At 37.0% G+C, this 23,404-nt stretch overlaps 2 protein-coding genes across 2 annotated transcripts in view; one reads left to right on the top strand and one right to left on the bottom strand.

The window, feature by feature from the left end:
* Positions 1-5,455, bottom strand: part of LOC146543966 (uncharacterized) — a 38,122-nt gene extending 32,667 nt beyond the window's left edge. Inside the window, exon 1 of the mRNA XM_085228225.1 lies at positions 5,377-5,455. Within this exon, the coding sequence (XP_085084351.1) occupies positions 5,377-5,455 (79 nt within the window). The remainder of the gene's footprint in view (positions 1-5,376) is intronic.
* Positions 1-23,404, top strand: part of OSBPL6 (oxysterol binding protein like 6) — an 89,626-nt gene that overhangs the window by 28,188 nt on the left and 38,034 nt on the right. The window contains 3 exon segments of the mRNA XM_085228581.1: positions 9,583-9,816; positions 19,657-19,752; positions 22,425-22,547. Of these exon segments, the coding sequence (XP_085084707.1) occupies positions 9,673-9,816; positions 19,657-19,752; positions 22,425-22,547 (363 nt within the window). The 5' untranslated portion in view covers positions 9,583-9,672.

Below are 23,404 nucleotides of genomic sequence, written 5' to 3'. Positions count from 1 at the left end.
TTGCTACCTGCCACTGGATGCTGTTATATAGTGTATTTTTAACATGAACTAATTTACAGAATTCTCTTGACTCTGTTTGTTGGATGGCCACAGTGCCTTTTCTTGTTTTATAACCTGTCTGTGTATAATAATTGATACATATTTGAAGTAGTTTTCTATTTATAATACTTTTTGGTAATCAGTGACTACTGGACAGCATACAGCCTTTCTGTGATGAGAATATTCTAGGACTGTAGAGGTATTTTTCTATGTGAAAGGTGCCTGAGGGCATTTCTGTTCTCAGATTAGATCATGCTTTGTGCACAGGTGGAAGCAATTGAGTGTAGTGTAATTTCAACTGAAATTGCTAATAATGTTGGAGGTAGAGTTCCTGTTGTAGCAGACGTTACTTTTGTGTGTTTTTACACTGTTTTCTGTCAGTGCAGTTGAGTGTTTGTTTATTAGTATTTCAAAAGCAGGAAGAACTAAGCATGTTTAACTATTGATGTGTGCTGGGCTTTATAACAGTGTGATGATAGGGAATATTCTGCCTTGCCTTATGGAAGAGTCAAGAGATAACTGTGTATTAAGAGGAAAGGTTCTTTTTGTTTGGCCACTGAATGCTTCTGTCAGGAAACTACTTTTGAGCAGCTCGCTTGTTTCCGAGTTCATTTGAATTCAATTCATTGTATCTTAGAGTTTGCAGAAACTTCAAAAGCAATTAATCCATTTCATAGTGTTTTCAGCCTCACCTGAGAGTCCTAATGGTTTTGTGAAGTGCTCAAGATGGTTTTTGTACTGCACTGGCATAACCTATAACAGCTTATTTTTCTTTTCTGTCTTTCTAATGAAGCTGTCACTGAATGAGCAATAAAGAAATTCCGGTAGTAATGAGATAAAAATGGCCTTTCCATGAACCTTTTTGTTTTAAATATGCGTTGGTGAGACAAATAAGTAGCTAGAAATTCAAATATTAGCACAACAAATATACAATTATTGGAATGTTTATTTATCTGGACTTCAAAATCAACTAATGTTATTTCATATAAAAGATCAGACAATAAATGCCTGGAGATGTGTGAAGATAAAATTGTACTTCAAATGGAGAGATTAATACAGTGCACTGAAGAGAAGAATTAAGAGAGATTTATTCCTTTTAGTTTCTATCTGGTTTTCTTTTCAATGTTTGATTTGTCAGGCTACGTCATAATGTAAACCTCATACCATGGAATAGGGAATCAGACTTCTCTGGATGAAATTCTTCTTCCAAATTAGTGGTGTTGCAGCTTTGAAACATATAGAAAATATTGAAAATAAAATTGAAAAAGTATATCCTTGATCTAAAAATGCCCTACAAGCACCTGTTGTAAGCTTCAGTGTATTTTATTAGTGTTTGATTATTCTTGGTGTTGTATATCTGTGTCTTATTTCTAACCTGCATACATCTAGTTCCTTCCCTTCTTTTTTGTACCTCTACATTTTATTAAACACATAGAGAAGAATTCTGCTAATAATTTTTTTCCCTATATAGTGGACTATAGATTGTCATAAAGGACCCTTCTATCTTCTCTTTGATAAAATATATTGACCTCTATAAACTATTTAAATAATTAGCAGTAGTTTTTGTCATTCCTGTTGTCATGCTCATGGTTTTCTCTTGAACTGATTTGTGAATGTTTTTGAAATGTTGGCAGCAGAGCTGGACACAATGATTTTAGTAGCAGTTACAGAGGTAATTCAGCCTCCCTATTCCTTCTTGATGTTTCCCAGTTTATACATAAACTATTAATTGCATTATCCTGTGTAGCTCTGATCGGCTGTGATACTTAATGTTTGTCCAGCTAATTGCTTCCAAGAATGAAATTCACATAGTGTAACTATATTCTAGTTTTTGTTCTTGGATGTGACCTTCAATTTTGCAACCCAGAAACTACATTGCATGGAAACTCTGATTAATCCTCCAATTCTGTGCCTCAATTTTCTGTGACCTGAACGAACTCCAGCAATCCTGTACTCCCATAAATATGCTGCACTTCAAGATAGTAGTGATTTTTGTGGAATCTTTCCTGCAACCATTTGATGATGCACTGTTCAAAATTCAATAAAATAAGCACTACTTAGCTTACTCTGAGACATAGAAATCAACATTTTGTGCTAGGTTTAAAACACGCAGCAAAAATGTAAAGGTGATGAGATAGTGGAAATACAACATGCGGAGAAATGAGAGCTTTATAAAACATGGATGCTAAAGTGCATCCAGATGTGAATTTCAAGCACCACAAGCATGTATCATGCTCCTACGCTCAGGAGGCTCAGAAGCATTTTGTAGGTCTACATCTGTAGACTTTTCATAAAGGAAATCAAGCTCTGTGCTTTAGATCAGCAAATGGAGTCTTTCACCTTCTGAAGTGTTGTTGCTTTGTTTAGGTTGCCCAGAACTAAAAAAAATAACAGAAATCATTACTAAAATTAAAAAAAAAAAAAAGTACTGCTTGCTATTTATTTCTGTCCGTTTATTTACTGAAGAGGCTTTTCTAGAGCAAGAATTCATTGAAAATTGTGTTGTTTAATCCTTAAAAAGCACAGTACGTGAAAGCATTTTCTGAGTTTTGATTACAGTTTTCAGTCTTTTTCTGTCTTGTATGAAAAGCTTGAAAAAAAAAAAAAAAATTCATGCCTTGAAAATTTTTCATAGAAACAGATCTTTCAATATGTTTGGTATAAAAACAAGATGGGAGGATGGAGTAGCGTGTGGTGTTCTTGTTTTTTTTTTCTCATGTTGTTTTTAAGTGTGTTTGAATCATACATCATCTCAGAAAGGATGATAATATACAGCATTTAATTTTTCCTGTTTTTATATAACTGGAATATAGTGCATTGTATTTCTGTTTTTATAGATGTGTATATGTGTATATATATATATATGTATATATACACACATGCTTAAAACTCTGCTCACAGCAGTCTGTTACAAACACATATAGCACAGGTCAATGTGCTGCCTCTGTATTGTGCCAAAAATTTCAATGCCATGCAAATCAATATTCTATTATAGTGGCAGTCTGAGAAATGAGCAACAACAAAAATCCTAATGAAAATCTTACAGTCATTTCAGCTATTGAAGCAATCCTCAGAGACCGGGTATGAGGTGAACACATTATTTTGAAATTATCTTTGAAGCTGGAGGTTTGGAATGCTGAAATGCCACTAATTGCCATGTGTGCTTCAGGGATTTGAGGAGGGTGAAAACTGCTTAATTGTGTAGGCAAGCAGAAGATAGGAAAGGCATATGCCATACTGACCTCTTGTCTGAATCTGATTATCAGCTGTTTGACCTCATCCATCTATTTGATGAAGTCTGTCAAAATGGTGTATTTCACTGACACATATGCATGCAGGTACCATTCTGGAAAAAATTATACATCGGTGTTAAGTCGTACCAGGTGTGAAGTGCTGGGAGAGCACCAAGTGTCATTAGAGAATGGCATTGAAGAGCATTTCAGAGGGTGGTTGCTGGTGCAGCTATGTGGCGTAAGTGTTTTAAGTGATAAAGACTATAAAAGCAAACAGAACTCCTTTAGAACGAACAAACAAACAAAAAAAAACAACTCCAGAGATCCTTCCCAATAGGACATTCCCAATACAAAACCTAAGGACTTCTAATAAGAACAGTCACCAATTTGGGAAATGCCATGTTCATTCATTTTAATTTCTTTAACAATTCTTTCAGTGCATGCTTTTGTGGAGGTTGTAAAACACAGCTGCAATGGAATTCCTATCTTTTTTCCATTACTTTGGCTGTATTCTTGAGCATCAGTCAAGAAGATGTGGAGTGTAATTAAGAGCAGTGGTACAGGTTTAGGCTTTACTCTTCAACATTGTATCTTGGCTAATTAATAATGTGATCTAGAAAGAGCTTGCGGAAAAATTGCATGTGGAAATAGGTAATAACTGCTTTTGTCTGGCATCAGAAAACAAGATGTGCATTTTTTACTCAAACTTCAAATTGACAATTTTTAAAATACTTGAACGAGTCAATGGAAATATAGCTGTATGAATTCTAATAACTTCTATCTTAAAAAGCACGTAGTGCAAAGAGACTTCTAACTTTTCTTGTAGCACTTCAATACTTGTGAGTAGGCACAAATGGACCTAAAAGCAATCAGTGTTCCCTTAGATCAGCGGTGTTGTGTTGGTAACTATCTGGGGTTTAAAATTCACTAGTCAGAAAGTCAGGATGTGCCTTTTGATAACTAATCTGAATATTAGCTTTGAAAGTTCTTACTGGAGCAATTCTGCTATTGAGACTGTACTGAAAAAAAGGGTGTGGGAAAGTTATTTAAATGATAGGAATTAGTGAATTTCTGGATTAAAAAAGAAAAGGTTGTTTTTTGCTTTTTTCCTTCTTTTTCCCATTCTGTAAACATGCAAAATTCTGTCAATAATTCTCCTGAATCCAGAATTGGATCTTTATGACATCTGACAGAACCTGTAAATAAAACTTATATAAAAACTAATTGGATAAAACTATTTCCCAATAATTGATAGTTTAAAGTGATAAATCTGTTACGAAAATAGTGAGGTGTTTTTTTGTGTTTTCTTTGCTTTTTATGGTATTTTCTTTTTAATGAATCATTTTTAACAGGACAATAGACATGCAGCAAGCCTTGAATTCAGAGCAGCTATTTCTGATGTTACCAGAAGCAGCAATGTTTCTACAGTGGTGGCAGTCTGGTGACAATCCTTTCTCAGATGGGTGGATGGGAGCTGCAGGATCTGACAGTAATTTTTGCTTGTTTGGCTAAAGATCAATAGAGAATATAACTAAGGAACAGCACAGCTGCTATCCTCAGGTTAGCAAATGAGGCTGTTTCTTACAAAGCCAGCTGTTAAATTATTGTCTGCAGAGTTGTTTGCTAGATTACTTATGTGGTCTCTGCTCGTCTTTCAGCTTCTTAGGGTTTGGTTATTGATCAGATTTCATGCTGTATTTTCATTCTCTTGTCGCTGTACACACAGAGCATGCTACCAAGTTCGTCTCACCCAGCTGAATCATAAATGCTCATGTGGCTGACTCTCATATAGGGGTTGTAAAGTGGTTGATTTGCAATTTTATAGAGAGGGGGGAAGAAAGAAAAATTGCTTATTTCCCATTAATGGTCTATGAAATTGCCACAGCATTGAGATATATTATTTCTATTACATTCTTGTGTTTGCAGCATCTGTGTACTGCAGCAGGGGAGCATGGTTAGGATTTTCTTGCATGGAAATCAGTGGCTGGGGGGGGGGACGGGACAGGCTGTTGTGTATCCCACATAACATGGGAACAGGGGCTGTGCTCTGCTGAGTGCTGGAGAACAGAGTGAGCGTGCTGTACAGATGCACGCTTCACACAACCTTCTCCTTCCCGATGAATAGCAGCCTGTGTTGATGCATCAGTGTGAAGATGCTTTGGTTGGAGGAATGCCAGCGACATTCGCGTATTTTTAGTTAACTTATGTTCAGAGGCAGCATTCTGCGCCCTAAATTGTCTTCTCAAATTATGCCAATAGTACATAGGTTATTAAACAGACTATAAAGCATTCTGGGCATTCTTGCAGAAAAGAAATCAATCAGAGGATACAAAGAGCCAGTGAGAAATAACACCGCATTTGTCACTGAAGTCTGTTTTTTGAATGAAGATTTCATTTGATGCTACCCATTGAAAACTTTTATTAATGTGAGATGCAGGTTTATTTATAGTTCTGCATTTGTGCAAGTCATCTGTTTGTACACTTTATCCACCAATATCCGTATCTAATACTAGACTAGGCTGTCCAGGGCCCCATCCAATCTGGCCTTGAGCTCCAGGCATGGGGCATCCACAGAGTCTCTGGGCAAGACTGTAACATCATTGTTTTTTAATATTGTTCTTTCAGGTTTTCTTTATTTTCTAGAAATATTGTAGGAATGTTCTGCCACAGTATGCAGCTTGTTTGTGTTTCCAGTGAAGCTAACAGTAAAATTACCAGTGATGGAGGGGGAAAAAAAAAGTGAAAAATGTTTCAAAAGCATTGGTTTGATTTTGGTAAATTGAATTGGTTCACCAAAAAATGAGGTTTATAATTGTTTGCTTCAGTCTTAGTTACAGAGAGACAAGCATCTCTTTAAATCAGTTTCACAAATTTATTTCTTCTACATGCTCTGAAAAAGATGTATTACCTAAATTTTAAGCCAAAATTGGAAGATAAGCTCTTAGCAATGGAGAGAAACAGAATTTAAGCTTAGTGTGCAAGAACAATAGCAGAAACTTCAGTGTTAGCTCTTGCTAATTCACATTAATATTTTTGTTGTACTTATAGTGCTCATTTTCTCAAATATCCTACTTCTAGTTTTTAACTTTTGACCCTGAACTGCTCCTCCATCAGAAATTTCCATGTGTAAGTAATAGCAATTATTCCCCCTGTTAAATAGGATAAGAAGCAATGTTTGCCTCTTCAAGTATGAAGGGGATACTTTAGTATTGTGCTTCTTTGTGATGGACAGCAATTGATAAATCAAGTGTGGTTTGAGAGAGCTGCTGGTTAGTCAGGCTCCAAGTGCTTAGGGAACCCCGCAGAACCAGAGGAGTTTGGCTCAGGTGTACACTGCTGTTTTATTTGGCTTCAATACCTTTTTTTTTTTTTTAAAAAAAAGGGAGTTTTAAAGCATTTCAAACCTAATGAGTACAGAACTGTTTCTGCTGAGTACCACTTGCTAGCTTTGTATTTGCTTTTACAACAGCACCTACGCTTCCTGAAAGCCTTAAAAACACACTTAAAGTGCCAGAGCGCTGTCATCCTGTGCCAAAGCTAAATATAAATGTTTCCACGCGTCAACTGAGTGAAGATCAGATGTTTTAATAAGCATTTGATTTTCATTTGCCCAAAGGCTGCTCTGCTAAAAATTTTTTCAATGACCTCATGGCTGAAAGTGAATGAAAATTTGTCCTTTTAGCTGTTTCATAATTTGACTGTTCTGCACTGCTTTGTGAACTGGGACTATTATTTCTTTGTTCTACTATTTCTAACTTTCATCATTTGAGTTTAGATTTGTAGGAAAATTGCATAGGTCTTGAGATATTGTCAGTGCACATCTTTGGCTGAAATTTGCCCAATATGTTTGTAAGATATGGAAATGTTCAGCTGTTCAGCTAGATCAGCAGTTAGCATGCTAGGCTAAAAGGAAAGGCCTCTCTGAGAACAGCTTCATTAAGCTTTCACTTTGAAGTCCTGAAACAAATGTGTTGTGCAGCCTTCTCTTTCAAAAACTGTACTGCTGGTTAATGCCCTCCCAAGTGCTGTTCATTTATTCCTTAGAGCCAAATGTTGGCTTTCCCTACTCACTTTGGTGCATCTTTTATCTATGGAAGATTAAGTTCAGTGCTTTATAGTGAGTTGTATTTTCTCAAGGAAAGTCAATTTGACCTGATAATGAATGTTTAAAAATGCTTAGTATTTGTCTTGCTGCATACAAATACTATTCACAGTAGTGCCATTGTATGCAAACCTTAATTTTAATCAAATGCAAATGGCAGTGGCAAAATGTGAAGAACTACATCAGCTCTGGAAGATGGATTTGTTTTGTTGTTCTTTTTTGTTTGTTTGTTTGAGGCTGCATAGTTGCTGAACAGGGTGCAGAAGATGACTCAGAATGGGAGCAGGGCAGAGCAGAGGGGAGCTCAGTTCTGCTGTGCCTGGGGACTTGGCTGCAGAGTCGGCCAACTTCAGTGAAATAACTGGTGGCTGGGTCTGTGCCTGCAGCCCCAGGTGGAGTTCTGCTGCCTGGTTAACCAGCAAGCCTTGGCTGGACCAGGGGAAGCCTGCTGGACAGCAGGGAGGTCTTGGGGTCAGCTACACAAGCTTTTCTCCTGGAGCTCTTTTGTCTATCCTTGTTGACTCCACTGCTGGGCCTGCCACAAAGGACTTCTAGGTCATTTTGCTTAGAGTGGCAAAACTAAGTAAAAATGAAATACTGTCTGTTACTAGTAATGCCATTTTGCATCTAATAAGTCAGACTGTTAGTGAGCCCTAGTGAGTTCCTGCAACAACTGTCTTGTAGCTGGCTGGAGCAGATCCAGCTTATCTTTTTAGACCACTTCTTCAAGCGGAAGTGTTTCAACCAGAGAGGAACAGAAAAATTAAGATATTCAGGTTTTATGGGCTGGTGAAACAGCCATGCCCTCCCAGCCATGCCATAGGCGTTCTGCATGGGCTCTACAGATGTTATACGGGTTCTGTAATGCTGCAGGAGGCTCCTTAATGGAGATGAAAATTCATCCACAGGATGTGGATGAGTTTCATGTTTGCAAAAGTACTGACAAAATAATAAATTGAGGTTATTTAACTTTCCACAGTACAGTAAGCAGAGAAGGTGTTATATATTTTTCACTTCAAAATGACTTGCTCGTTAGAAATGATTCCTGCAAAAGACTTACAAAAGACCTGTAATACTGCTCAGATTCTACTCTTGAACAATGTGAATTTTTAAGTGTTGCCAAAAAACCAGATGACAGCATGAAGCCTGTCTCTAACAAGTCGCCACAGAACTTCACTCCAGCAAGAGTGTTTGTTAGGGTGTAATATTCTGAAACTGCTGGCTGCAAGATGAAATGTAACTTTTTAGCTGCCTCATCTGAATTTAGGAAGATAGTCTTGCATGGACATTTGTTGTGACTGGAGAAGCTAAAAAGCTCTATCTTCATCATGTCGTCATTTCTTGAGCCCATGATCATTTCTGAGCGTTGGTTAATGTGTTTTGTCCTGATCTCATTAACTACGGTGCATGAGAGCAGTTTCCTCCACACCCATCTAAAGCCAGCTGTACTGGGCAGACTCTTGATGTGCTGTCACAACAGCATTTTTGGAAGGATGTTGCCTTTCTTAATTAGGGAAAGAGCAATGGAGAAGATGGATGATAGTTTCACGCAGAGGCATCATTCCAGGGAATGGTTTTATCCGAGACTGGTTAGCTGCTCAGTGGGATGGGAGGAAGAAATAGGATGCAAAAGCATATGGAGTGAAATGAAGGCCAAGAGATTGCTATTGTGGGCAAAGCAGACTCAGCCTGGGGAAAATTAGGTGAACTTATTGCTAAATAAAATAGATTTGGGATAGAAAGAAATCAAAGATATTAAACCTGCACCTTGCTGGGACATGGATGATGGGTTATAGTCAGTACTGAAGTTTTCCCTGCCACTCTTTCCTCCTCGTGTTTGTCTCAGGTTGACGGTGGTTTCCCGTGGGCTGCATTTACTTCAGGAATATCCATTTCTGGTGTGGCTACTGAGGTGTTACTTGACAGTGTTGAGATAACATGCAATATGAGATATTGGCCCCTTGAAATAAATTGTAAACTTGGTGTGAGAATTGCTGTGAATTGCCTAAGCCTTCCCATTGAGGTTCTTTGAGATAACATAATATCATGTCCTGTGAGGATGTGTTTGTATGGTTAGAATAAGGAAAGGAAGTAAAAATTTGGGAGATTGGTTGGATTAAATAGTGACTGTCAACAGATTTCTTTGCTGTAGAACTGTTTTAAAGTGAAGGTGCATTCATTCTCTCTCTCACATTTTTCTTTGTTAAGGTGAAGTTCAGCTGAGCTTAAACTCTTGGCACTCCGTAAACTGTGAAACAGAAGAATGCAGAAGAGTATCCCTTGCCTTTTTGTACATGAATGATAAGAGCACAAGATCATTACTGCAAGTTTGCTGCAAAGATGAGTTCGGAGGAGAAGAGTATATCTCCTGCTCACAAAACATCCACTCCATCACATAGAAGTGCCTCCTCTTCATCATCATCTCAGAGGGATAGGAGACAGGTAAGGAGAAAATTCTGACCTGTGAGACGTCTGGTGAAATTATTTATTTCTGTAGAGTTCTTTGTCAGTATGAGCCTACAGTTGCTCAGACTGTTTTGCTTTATATATAAATATCTCTTTGTTAACTAAACTACAGAGATATCATCTTTTGTCAAGATTATATTTCAATTCAATTCAAATGTTATATTGTTAGTCCTCTATGAAAACACTTAAGATTTTAAATGTAATTTGGTTTACTACAAATTTACCCTGATTGTTCAAAGTTATGTAGTAGTTGTCTGGTTATGTTAGGCTTTTGTCTATGCAAATGAATCACATTTTTTTCTCTAGGATCCTTTTCAGAAAGGACTGTATTATTTCCACTTGAAGCAACCTGTGCATTCCTGTTGGTTTTTTAGTGGGCTGGCTGTACAGTTTGGCTCCAGCATCAGGGGCCCTTTAGAAAGCGTCAAGAGCTATTATCACAGATTGTAGCTTGTAATAAATGCAGTATCTGGGACTGAAAAAATTGGTTAGAATAAAAACATACTTTGAAACTTGGACTTAATGGAAATCTTAAATACTAAATGAGCTTTTAAGTTAACATCATCCTGTTTAAAAAGAACTGTGGAAATATTATCATTAATGCAATAATTTCTTTTCAGCTTAACAATAGGAAAGAGCCAGGAAAAGAACTTTAATTAGTGTTTGTGTGGTACACATTTACTTGAATGACTGTAGCTTAAGAAGGTTTTCCCAGTCACTTGGATGCCAGCTGGGATGCTTTTTACTCAGCTGATGCTGAAGTAGTTTTTTTTTTCTTTTCTTACCTGAATTGTAAAACTCTAAAGACCAACTATTTTGGCAAATGCTATAACGTTTATGGCCTTGAATGTAAATAGTCTCACCATCAAGTATATTTATATATTTATAGTATATATTTATAAACAGTGAAAAGAATTCTGATGTGTTTGTTAACAGGCAGAAAATGTCTGGAATTTAAAAAAAATTTCTAATGCCTTTCAGTTTTGGCAAAAGACGTATGATAAATACTTTCCCTTTTGTATTGTATAGAAATAGGGATAGCTGTATTCAGTTACATTCTAGTTACTGTATGGTATCCTCTTAATTTTTTTATTAATTTCACTTGAAACTTTGATATACTGATGTTCCAAACAAAATTTTTTTTTCTTTCTGCAGTTAAATCCAAAGAATGCAGGACTTGTGAGGGCTGCTGAGCTCAGCTAAGAGCGTATTCTCCAAATATTGTTTGCAATTAGGTAGCTTGGTAGGATTGTGCAAGGGAGAATTAAAAAAAAAAAAAAAAAAAAAAATATTGCCTTTGGGAATACGTGTTACCATAAATCTAACAGCTACCATATTTGTTACCATGGTAATGGGGTAGTATAAGGTATCCGTGTCATTACAATAAAATGGATGCTTAACTTTAAGTCTGTATCTGGTCAATGAAATGTGAAGCATGAATTTAAAATAGTCTGAAGAGGTCGATGGTGTGATGGTGTATCTGGAGCTATCTTGGATCCAATAATGTCTGAAGGTGCTTAGCCAGTATATCTAGGCACATAAATGTGGAATGGAAAGGAAAAGAATGAAACGCATTCGTATTGGTGTTTTTAGTGATAGAGGCAGAGAAATATTGAGGAGAATGAATGGATTAGCAATTTTCTTCTGCAGCTGGAGTGAGCACTACAGCATGAGATACAGTGGTACTATACCCAAGGAGGTGAATGTGCAAGTGGTTCCTTTCTGCATATTTTTAGATGCAGCAAATCATGCATATTCTTTGTACAATCTACTGTTAAAATTGTATGTCTAATTTTTTTCCTCACTTCTGGCATTATTTGTACACACTTTGCTTTTTGTAGGATTTCCCTAGAACATAATCATGGTTGAGGCTGTAGGGGAATTTGGTATGTGGGCTCTTGGTTTGTTTGCTTTGAAAAAGCTTGAAAGTTCTCTCTTACTGCCTCCTCAAACTCTTTATTGGAGCTGGGAAAAAAGCACCCTCTCTAAAGGGGTAATCTGTATGGATGTGCAACGTGATGTGACGGGGTAAAGTGTCAATGTGGCTTTCAGTGTCGTATGTGAGGATAACACTTGATATTTCTAGATGGTTAATGATTGAAATCTTCCCATCATATAATTCTTGTCAAAGTCACACTAGCAATTACGGAACAGTTTCCCAATAAATTATAGTGGGGGAGGTTGAGTGAGTGTGAACGTGGCTATGATAAATCATCTCAAGGAGAGTGGAAAATGTCATGCTGTATATAATGCTGGCATTTTAATGTAGCTTTCTTATTTGTGCAATATACATCACCTAAGAGAATTAGCAGTCAGCAAAAGCTTTGACATTGCCAATTTGCAGTCTCTATGACTAAGTAATTGATAAACGAACAAAATGTATTGAAGCCAGCAATAGCAAAAAAAAAAAAAAAAAAAAAATTGGGATCAAACTTTTGTCGTCATAGGACCTTCAGTGTCATTTATGCTCCGCAAAATCTTGGTTAATTTGGATGATCAGGGAGGCCCACACCAAACCTCTGTTGTTTAACCCTTGGGCTGAGCCATGCTGCAGGGCAGTTGTGTGGTCCTGATGGGAACGCTGCAGAGAGGAGCAACAGAACATAGAATCTCTATCAACTGCAGGAAAACTAGCACTGTTTGTAGCAAGTGCAGTTACATTTTGTAAAAGCATATGTTATGCATTCAAATCTGGTGATTGTAAACCCTTTGTGAATGTTCTGTATTTTAATTCTTGACTAAGTATGCAAGTCGTACTGCAGTCTATATTGTTATATTCACTGCAATGCATAGGCAGTAATATTGCGCTGAGAAGGAAAGCGTGTTGTAAGTTAACATGGCACAATTTCGTAAATTGGGGCCTGACCCCTGGCTATTGAACCTGCAGTCGCAGAACAAAGACTGTGTGTTATAGGAGAAGATGATGATAAAAAGATTAATAATGATAAAATTTTGAACAAAGACTAGAATTTGACTTTTCTTACTGTCGTCTAAAGGGTAGCTAATATGTAATGGAAAGTGAATTTAGCAGCATCTGCTATTTTCAATGTGGAGGTTTGTTTTCTAATGTCTCAGTTTTCTTTTTGTTCTTTTAGGAAGGAGGGATGATCAGTTGTCATTTCTTTCTGCTGCTTTCTGTCCCATTACTGTTTCATCAAAATCTTGGTTCATTTCCTGTACAGCAAACATAAAAGAATAGCTTTTAGTTCTGTTGCATTTAGCCTTGTATGGTCATCTTTCTAATAGGAGAGCTTCCATGTTTCAAATTATACTGTATTTTGGCCATATATGTAGACTGAAAGATGGAGGCTATGAAGGAAAAACATTTTTTTTTGATTGTTTGTTTTTAAATAATTATTTCAGCACCTTTTGCTTGATAATCTAGGTTAGCAGAATGAGGCGCATCATGGGTTCATCTTCATTGCTGGCAATTCAAGTTGTTTGAAAGAATCTCTCTTTTCATTGCAGTATTTCATTTAGCATATTTGATGCTTTTTCTGGGACACTCAGAGTAACCGGATGTGTGAGAGCTGATGAAAGGACTAGGGGGAATGTTAATGCTTGCATGGTTGCTTTTTTGGTTTTATTATTTTTAGTACACTGAGTTACCTCAAACTCAGCTTTCTCTTTATGACCGCTTATGATCAGTGCTACAATATCAAAGACTTTTTTTTTGCCTCAGAGATTTCTGCCTCATAAATAATGACGATATGGCTGATGGCCCTCTTTACCTTCCCTGCCTGTCTGTTTGGTGTGCGTCAGAAATTGTTGCTCGCACAAGATTGCAGCACAGAATAATATATTCCATGTAGAAATCTGAGGACGTTTATATCCTGTATTTGAGTAGATGCTCAATTAAAGTACTCTTGCTCACTGCTGACAGCCTGTTGTGACATGGTGAAAGAAAATCTTGATGGCTACCTGTAAATTTAATTTGCTTTTGTTACTCCATGACTTTAAAGGAAAGGAAGTCAAGGACAGATAGCTGTCGGTAGTTACATACAGATCTGACAACAGTGAACTTTATTCCTAGCTTTGTGCTGCAACGAAGTGTAGACTTCTGTAAGTAGTTTAGCTTCTCAATAGTTTGTGAGAATTATTTCAATAATAATTGCTAATGTCTTTCAGAGTTTCAAATTGAAGGTGCTATTAAATTCCAAGTACTGTTACTGCAGTGAAGCAGTTCTCTTTTGCTCTCTCTTTCCTAATTAACTCTCTTCAGGATTACACAGATAAAGCAGCATTAGTGCAGGAAGTGTTAAATACTTTAAATGGCAGCAACTCACTGGAGCAAACAATTTTCCTGAGGGAGCTAAAGAACGAAGTGGTAAAACTGGTAACTAAAACATGCAAGTATTTTTTTAAATCAGCTAGCTACTTCTACTCTATAAGGTTTTTGATAATTCTCTGCATTTAACAGTCTGTAAAGCTTCATTATGTTAAGAAGACAGTGGCTTTTTTTTTTTTCAGCATCTGAAAAAAAATATCTGAAAGGAGGAATGGAGTAAGTTATGAAGATATAGGACCACCACTGTGAATGTTCTATGACACAGCACTTATCTTGAAGGAAATCATAACTCCCAGGCCTACTAGATTCCTTGAGTGGCTACAGTGAATTTAATCCATGAGCAATTGCCTACAAGTGATCCAGTTGTTGAGAGTGATTGTATATGTACCTGAAATGTTGTCCCATATGTGTATCTTGTCTGAGCCCACCAACACGGCTGTTGGAATTACCTTGCCTCCAGAAGTATGGGGGCACAGTGGGGTTTACAGGTGTGCACTGGAGAGAGAGATTTCTTTTCAGTCAGTTTGATTAGAAATGGCCTGTGTAGCTATCTTCTGTTACAAAATGCAGGAAATTGCTCAATTACCCATGCAAATTAAGATAGATAAAGTAGTATTTTTAAAACATGTTCACTCTTGCTCTCTTTGTCTCATTTTTCCTCTTCTGCTGTGCTTATACCTGCACGGGCATGTTTCCCTTCCTTTTCTTGACAACGTAAACTAAAAGGTCGGCTTGGACATTAAATAATAAAAATCATATTATTCAAGTGTCCCCTGATTGAGATTACTACAGTATGCACTCATTTTCGAATTTGATCCCTAAAGGGCTGCTATTGATGAGGGGTGTGCATGTACACACAAGCACAAGTTCTGACAAGTCCAGTGCTTCCAAAGTGACACTTGTGATTTCTTCAAGAGAAAAGGAAGGGTGATTTTGGTTTCATTACTTCAGTGGAGACAAAAGACACAAAATAAAAAAAAAGGAGATGATGGCAGGCATGATATGAAGGCTTCTGTTTGCAAGATACTTGTGCAAGATTGGAAGGATCCATATTCAAGACACAAATGTGTTAAGCAAAATAAGTGTGTGCCATAGTAAATTTACTGTTCCAGTATCTGTTTTTCCTAAATGCTCTACCCTAGCATTGGAAATGCTTTTAGAGCAAAACTGTCTTTTTTTTTTTTTTTTCCTCACTAGTATTTTGCATTTTTAGGTCAGTGTCCAACTTTATGGTACTTCATTCATGTTAAACTTGTTTGCAACCACTTATTAGAGTGAAAACTGCATATATTTCCTGAAGGCCAATCACCATGGATTCTTGAATTAGTTAATATATGAGCACAGCACAGAAATCTTGTGTTATGGGGACTTTTTTCTCTTTATTTCTTTTGCTACATCACCATTAATAAAATGTATTGCTATCCTGGGACTGTTTAGAGAAATATCAATCCTTTTAATTGTGACTTTTCAAGAGTCATAATAAAGCTTTGTATCATTAGTGAACATTTATGTTTTCTGTTAGATATTGCCAGTTTATCTGTTTTTTTTATCTGTGCTTTTTTGAGTTAAGCTTATCAAAATCTAAAATGTAAAAGATGAACAGTGTCATTAAAGACTTTGGCTGTGATTTGGTAGTCATCCCAAGCCCACTGTCACTCCAGCTGATTGCTGGCATGATGACAGCTCTTCTCTGCTTTGTCCAGTTCTGTAAATGCCTTCATCTAAAAAACTCATCAAGGAAGCGAGAACTTCTTTTTCAGCTTATTGAAAGTTTCTTCTAAAAGTAAAGGACCCTTCGCTTCCAGAGGCTGAAAGCACTGGTGTAACATACTGCCTTAACATACAAAAATAGAACTCCAGAAAGACTTGATTAAAAACCTGCAGAGCAAACATCCTTGATATTTCTGTAGGACCACAGTGATTTTACGTGAAGAAAAAAACACACAGAAAGAAAGGAAGGAGAGGGAATAATAGAGAGCCTTGTTAGAGGCAAGGTTGCTTTGTGATTGCCCTTCTCTGTGATATGTGGGACTCTGTCTTTATTCCAGCATCAGCTAAAGGAAAGTCAGACCTGCCCAAAGAGCAGCCTAAGATAAAAGCAAATTTCAAGGTTATTACATTTGCGAGTAATATTGCAGAGCAACTCAGCATTTATCACAGCTCTATTTAAAAGGTGTCAAAACTGCATTTACTGCTACTGCTGTTGTATTTCAGATAACTGGAAAATACTCTGTTTCTAGATGACAGCAAGTGATTTAGTGTTTCACTTTGTATGATGTGGGCTTGAAATACAGAGCATAAGTCTGTGCAGGGATATCTAGATTGTAAAAACAATGCCAGTGAAAATAGCAGATAAAAAAAGATACACAAATTTTTACTCTGGATTAAAAGGAAAAAGGAAGCAACAAACCACCACCAGAAAAGAAAAAAGCTCTTTTTTTTGCATGGACGTTGTAGAAGTGTGTCGGTTAATGTCCTGTGGTTATGAATGTTGAAGGCTGCTGAATGCTGTGAGCAAGAACAGTCACCCACCAATTCTTTTCCATTGATTTCCATGTTGTGCCTATTTTTGAACTAAAGAGGGTCTGAGCCCAAAGTGAGTGATTAATTTCTCACCAGCTTGTCTTTTTCTTGAAAGTCAGTAAATTATAAACTGAATGAGAGAGCTCATGGAATTAATTGCATTTAATTCCATTAAATAATTAAGCAGCAAAGCAGAAAGGGAGACCTGAGTGCCAGATGTGTCCTTCACTGGGTTTCCTATCTCTATTTACTTTTCCCTTTGAATACACACTTGAATGTTCTTTCTCTAGAGGGGAAGTCATATTCAGCCAAGAAGCATTAAAGTCTGCAGCCTCTGTGACCTGATGGAGACCAGATGCTCCACATGCTAACATTGTTTGGGTAGATGAGGTGAATGGGTCACTGACCTCTTCAGTAGGAGACAAAATTGATATTAGTGTCAATTATATAGAGTCAAGATATGTGGAAAATGCTGTAAAATACATTTTCTAGTCTTGCCTTCTAAAGCAGGTGAGGATATGAAATATCACATCATTATTCTCTCCCATCAGCTTCCTTTGGGAAGCGATGTGAACTGAACACTGAGCAGAATCAACATCTGTGTTCTGCATGTGTAGGCTTCCTGTTTACTTTTTTTTTTTCAACAGCTTACTTTACTGATTCTGTTGTTTTTGCTTAAAAAAAGATATTTAGATCTAAATATTTTTTGTTTTGTTTTGTGCTAAATGCATAAAGAAATTCCTGCATCATAGAAGCAGCTGCTTTTCAAAAGGCCAAATAACCTCCAACGGTGTAATTTCCAGCAGTAATTCTGAAGAAATATAGCCTGCATTAATATAAAATGTTTTATGCCGAAGGATGTATTTTAATACTATACTGGAGACATGTCACAAATTTAAAGGAAGCATTTTGTGTCAGTGTAATAGTGGCTATGACAGAAAAGAACTGGAAAGCAGATATTTACAGTAAATGAGATAAAGCTTGTTGAAATAAGAAGTGTAAAGAAGGCAATTTAAAGTGTTCATTTTCTGATTTCCAAATAAATAGTTGAAAATGTCAGCATTCATTAAAATGCTGTTAGCTAATCATGTATTTTTTTCAACTGTAGTGGAACTGCAATAACAGGGCTGATGAAGAAAACAAAGAAAGAGAGGAATCAAAACATACAAACTTTGCCTTAAAATGATGCAGTGGAAAATGTCACTGGAAATCTGGCAAGCCAGGGGCTGCTGGGTTGCTCCACTCTAAATATTTTACAAAATGAAATAGCAGTTATGTAACAACAAACTGCATTGGCTGCTAGATGCGAGACCTTCAGAACATCTGTGTTGGGCATTGCTCCATCTCAAGATGGAGGGGTTCCTGCCTGCCAAGCAGAACTGGTGAGAAAGTTGGGAGTTGTCCTGACTGCAATAATTGAGGCATTTTAATCTTCCTTGGAGGAACATATGTAGGTTGTATTGTATATTGTTCAAATCTGATGCTCTGTGCAAATGTAGCATTAAATCTGTTCAATCAGATCACTTTGTTGTAGTTTTTCTTTAGTATTATTGTGGTGCTAAGCTCAAATGAATATATTAAATTATTCAACATGTAGTGTAGGAACTTGTGCTAAATAAATATAGCCATTTTCTCAGCTGTCTGATAGTGGTCATGGGGCTTAACAAATTTGGTCTCTCTTTGATAAAACAGTGAACTTCAAGCATGAATGGCAAAGCTCTCCTTGTTGGCCTTGAGAAATGGGGTGGGCAAGGTAACCCTGCTGCTTTTTCTTTATTTTTTTGGCTGTAAAATTAAATTATAGTAACTGAAAATAAGCACCAATTATTGTTGTACTGTGGCAGGGGTGCTTATTAATCTTCACTGATGGTATAGGCCGTTCCCATATATTTCCATTTGTTCATAGTTGCAAACTGAAAGACAACAAGAACAGTCAGTTGCTCTGCAGGCTGTGTAAAATGTGCATTTATTTGAATAGCTGTGTTTATTCTAATTTACTTCAGATATGGTCCTGATGTACTTAGTTAGCTGTATAAATAATAACATTCGGCTGTTTATATGTATTTTTATATTCCCTGATAGTTTCTACAATCGCTTGTACCTATGTAGCATCTTCAGTCTCTTCTCTGGTGAATGTAAGGAAGCTGATTTGAGAACAAAAATTTAATTGTAGTTTTCAGTAGACAAAAGCTTACCCATCTCAGAGAATTCATCATTGCCACAATTGCCACAATTTATCATTGTACTACATGTGCTAGAAATAGTTTCATATCATGCCACAGAGGTACCAGCAATTCTCATCAACGGATAACATGGAATGTTGCAAAATTGTTCCAGTCAGATAATATGCAAAATGGAGCAGATGGGCTGTAACAGCTGTAATGGCTGAATGTTGTTTTGCTCAATTAATGTTCACAAGCAAGCTCAGGGTCAGCTTAGACCCTGTTGCTGATATTGTGAATACCTCTAATCTGTACTCATGTCGTGAGCTACTACATTGCTTGAGAAGCCAGTAACAAAAAGCCACGGTAGAATGCCTTACCTGTAATGGTTTGTTTTGGAAGTGAATGTGTGGCAGTTCCCACTGTATGATATATACACTCAGTGTTTCAGTTCAGCAGAAAAGGTGATAGATCCAGCTGGGAACACTTTGAACCTCTGTAGGAAAAGCAAGTAATGCAGTTCTTGCCAATCTTTTTTTAGTTTCCACTCATTTCTAGGCCAAGCATAGTCATTAGTTTAAGGCTGGTAATAAGAAAGAGAAGCAGGAAAGAGATGTGTTGCCCTGGAAGATGAACTTTGTTATGCATAGAGAGTACTTATATATGTTTTCAGCCACTATGCTTATGTAAAGCTTTAGGCTTTGTACGTATTACATACTCTATAATATATTCTAAACTATATTCTATGTGATCAGTCATTCATTACTCAGTATGCATTTCTAAAGTTACCTTTGAATGATAAGTCATCATCTTTAGGATTTTATTTTTTTGTTCTTTTTTTAGAGCATTAATATTTTGGAACGGAAGGCTTCTTCGGGAAGCACAGACCCTTCCTTAAGCAAGCAGTTCCTTGAAACAGACCCTATCTCTCTGTCCAAGGTAAGCAAGAGCACAGAATGCGATCCAGGCATCGTCTTTCCTTCTGTTCTTACATCGTAGGTTTGGCTAAGCTTTAGGGTATTGGTTTTTATGATTCTGTCATTGAATGCATTTTCAGCCTGCCCCAGAGCTTCCTATTTGCTGCCTTAGGTGTCAGGGAGGCTAGTAATCTTTATTAGATTTTGTATTAACAAAATTAAGGGTTTGGTGGTGGAGATTGTTTTTTTTTTTTTTTTTTTTTTTTTTCCACCCATGAATGTCTCCCAGGAGCAAGATTAACTATCTCAGATATGGAGCTAGAAGCACTTTAAAATGTTCCAGTCCAATCAGGAGGAAAAAAAACAACAACAACAAACACAACTATATCCAAGTCCCAAAGCACTACTAATCAATATGATGTTAATTAAAAATACATAGAATGTTCCTGCTAATTGCATTTTTTTGAGGTAGTCTCCTGAAGTTTGAAAGCATTGCTGAGGCCTTCAGTAGAACCGTAGAAGTAACAGTACTGATTCCTGAATGATGCACTCTCACATGGAGTGCTTTGTAGTTGGTGTCCACTGGGCTGAATTCCTGAGTTCTGAAAGGGCTGATTCTAAATAAGCCTGATTCCGATTGAAGAAGGCTTCATTTTAAGTTACTTCGTATAAAAAAGTAAGTTTGTTACTGAAAAGGTGAGGATGCTGTGATGGAATACTTGGCAGAAAAGTAAAACAGAAATATCTATAACTCATGATACTTCAGAAAACATATTCAACATGAAACATGCTATTCAACTATGTAAAAGTGAAATTGCCCTGTCTTATTTGGGAAAACAAAACAAAAAAACCAAACTAGTCCCTTATTGCCAGCAGCTGGGGGCATATGCAGAACTAGGCCTGTAAGATCTGCCTGTGTTCCCTGATTCTGCTGCTCACTTAATGTGCAGTGAACCATAGAAGTCCTGAAAGGGCAAAGCTGTGCTATGAGTGATCCAGCATCAGATGAGGAACCTTTGCTGTCACTCTGTTTTTCCCTTTCTGGCTGCACTTGCAGTAGAGTGATCTGTGGCACAGTGTACCTCATACTTGGCACATCTCATCATACCAAACATGGATGGGATTAGCTGCAGTTAGGGTGGCTTGTGGCACTGGTGCAGCAAAAGGGAGCTAATGGTTATTGCACTGAATAATGGCTCATTATGTCTTCCTGTATCTGGCCTTTCGGTTAAATGAATAGCTCTATGAGATTGTGTGATTTCTGGTTGAAAAGTAATCAATACTGATGTTATCTGGTAGATAAAAGACTTATGCCTGCAGCTGATCTTCTAAAGGAAAAATCAATATGAGGAGTCAGTTGGCAGAGTAGAGGAGAGATCCTCTGCTTGCCCCAGGGGACTCATAGTTTAATTTCCCCCCTTAAGAGGCAAGTGCTTCATGGGGAAAAAATAATGCATATGTGCTTCCTGCTGCAGTAATGGAAATAGAATATCATATCAAAACACAGTGAGATCAAAGTGATGGTTTTTGAACTGTGTTTACTGGCCCCATGATAGTTTCAATTTGCAGTTATGCAGGGAAAGTTAAACAGAGCTAAAATTTTTATTAAAACTTACAGTGGTAAGTATTACTTGGGACAGAACTTTTCATCCTTGTTAGATTAGCAACTTCTTACTCGGGTTTGTAAACGTAAAGTTTGGTGTTACATTTATAATCGTATTTTCACAATAGTGACGTTGGTGGTATTGAAGCTCTGTAACACAGGCAGGGCTGATGGTTCTTGGCTGTGAGCAGGTTCATGGGAAACGGAGGAAAGAAGTTTTGTTTCTCTTCAAATGTTTGATGACCTCTTCTCTCTACCAGTCGCTTTATGTAACATGAATGAGAGTTGTGACTGCTGAGAAAATGCTAGTTTGCAACTTTTGTTGATTATGATAGCAGGAAGGGGATGTAAATAAAGGCATGACTTTTTTCTTATTTAAAAGCATTGTCATGTAGCTGTTCACTATGATGTTTCACAACTCAGACATGAGTTGTGCAAGTGATCATGGATAACAAGTGGTGTGTGCAAGGAATGTGCTTGGCTCTCACAAAGGCATACAGCTAGTTGTGTCTGAAATGATGCAGCTCATATTCTTTTCTCTAGGGAGAGAATTAGTTAGCTTCCCACAGCTTTTTCCTTAATGCAATGAAAATGAATGACAAGAAACTTTCTTAAAGATTAATTTCCTTTTACATATTTCTAAAGATGCAATTAGCCTCTGCAATTCTGTCTTATAAACTGCCACTGAAGACCAACTACAAGTCAACCTCTTCTGCTTGAACTTTAAGGAAAATTAAGAGTATCCAAAATCAGTGCAGATTGTATGCTAGAGATGAGAAAGCTTACATATTCTTATGATCAGGGAATAGTACAAAGTACGCTGTTTATATATTCCCATATATTTAACAGTAAGATGTCTACATTTCATCTCATGATCTCACTGTTTTTAGAGGAGTACTATGAGTGAAGTTACATTTTGAGCATGCAAATTCTACCCATGCTCCACTTACAACATCTGTTGAATCTTTTTAGCTCTTACAATGCGGAGTTAATCTTTATTTTGCATTGCAGAATTTGTGCTGCATATAAGTGCAGTTTTACATCATATGTATGCACAGTTATTAATCAATGTGTTCATGCTTTTTCACCAGGAGCCTGACAGCTGGGAAATCATAGAGGGTCTGAAAATTGGTCAGACTAATGTACAGAAGCCAGACAAACATGAAGGCTTCATGCTGAAAAAGAGAAAATGGCCCTTAAAAGGTTGGCACAAGGTAATGTTCTCATAAAACATTCAAAGGCTTATTGCTTCCTTTTATGATTTGGAATTTTTTGCCTAGAGAAAATACAATGTAGGATGACTGACAAATAAAAGCCCAGAATTTCAGTGGATGACTTTATCTTCAGACTGTATAAAGAATTAGTCTGCACACACAGCTTTGTGGCTTCAACGTTGCAGGGCTGGCTGTGTAATGTTATATTCAAAATCCAGGCAGACAGTGTAAATAATACAGCAGATGCCTTGTATTTTAAGAGGTTTAGCCAATATCGCTTTCATTCTTCTGAATACATTATAACAAAATATAGCTGTGCAGCGTAAGTTTGAATTGAGTTTACAGGGAAGTAGCCAGGACTCCATGAGAGCTGAGGAGGGCTTTGGTGTGGACCAAGGATTCTTACTGGAGAGCATCCCTTGAAGTTCTTTTCCCTTCAGCCTTCCTGGCTGGGCAGATTTGCTCATCCCTGTCCCTGAATTTGTCAATGTGTCTGTAATCTTCTTTATGGACATGAGGCATGACTATTTAACAAAACACCATTACAAATGCCAATAGCAACAAAACAAAATAAAAAAAACAACCCCTGAATCTTCTATTTAGTTAATGTGGAGACATTTGTCTATGGGCACTTTCACTTTTTCTTAACCCTAAACCCAGCGTTCATTATCTCTTCTGCCTGTATTTTATAGCATAATAATTACAGTTCTTTAAAATCCTCTGTTAACAAGATTTGGTTATTGATGCCTACCCATATTTTGCACGTTGGAGCAGATCAAGAATGATCATTTTCTAGGACACAGCATTGTATTGTGAAGAATAGTGAAACCTACTGTTATAAACAGCTTTTTTTATTC

This window comes from Meleagris gallopavo, chromosome 7 (assembly GCF_905368555.1).
Source record: "Meleagris gallopavo chromosome 7, MGAL_WU_HG_1.1, whole genome shotgun sequence".
Classification (NCBI taxonomy): Eukaryota; Metazoa; Chordata; class Aves; order Galliformes; family Phasianidae; genus Meleagris; species Meleagris gallopavo.
This window is presented reverse-complemented; position numbering and strand designations above follow the sequence as displayed.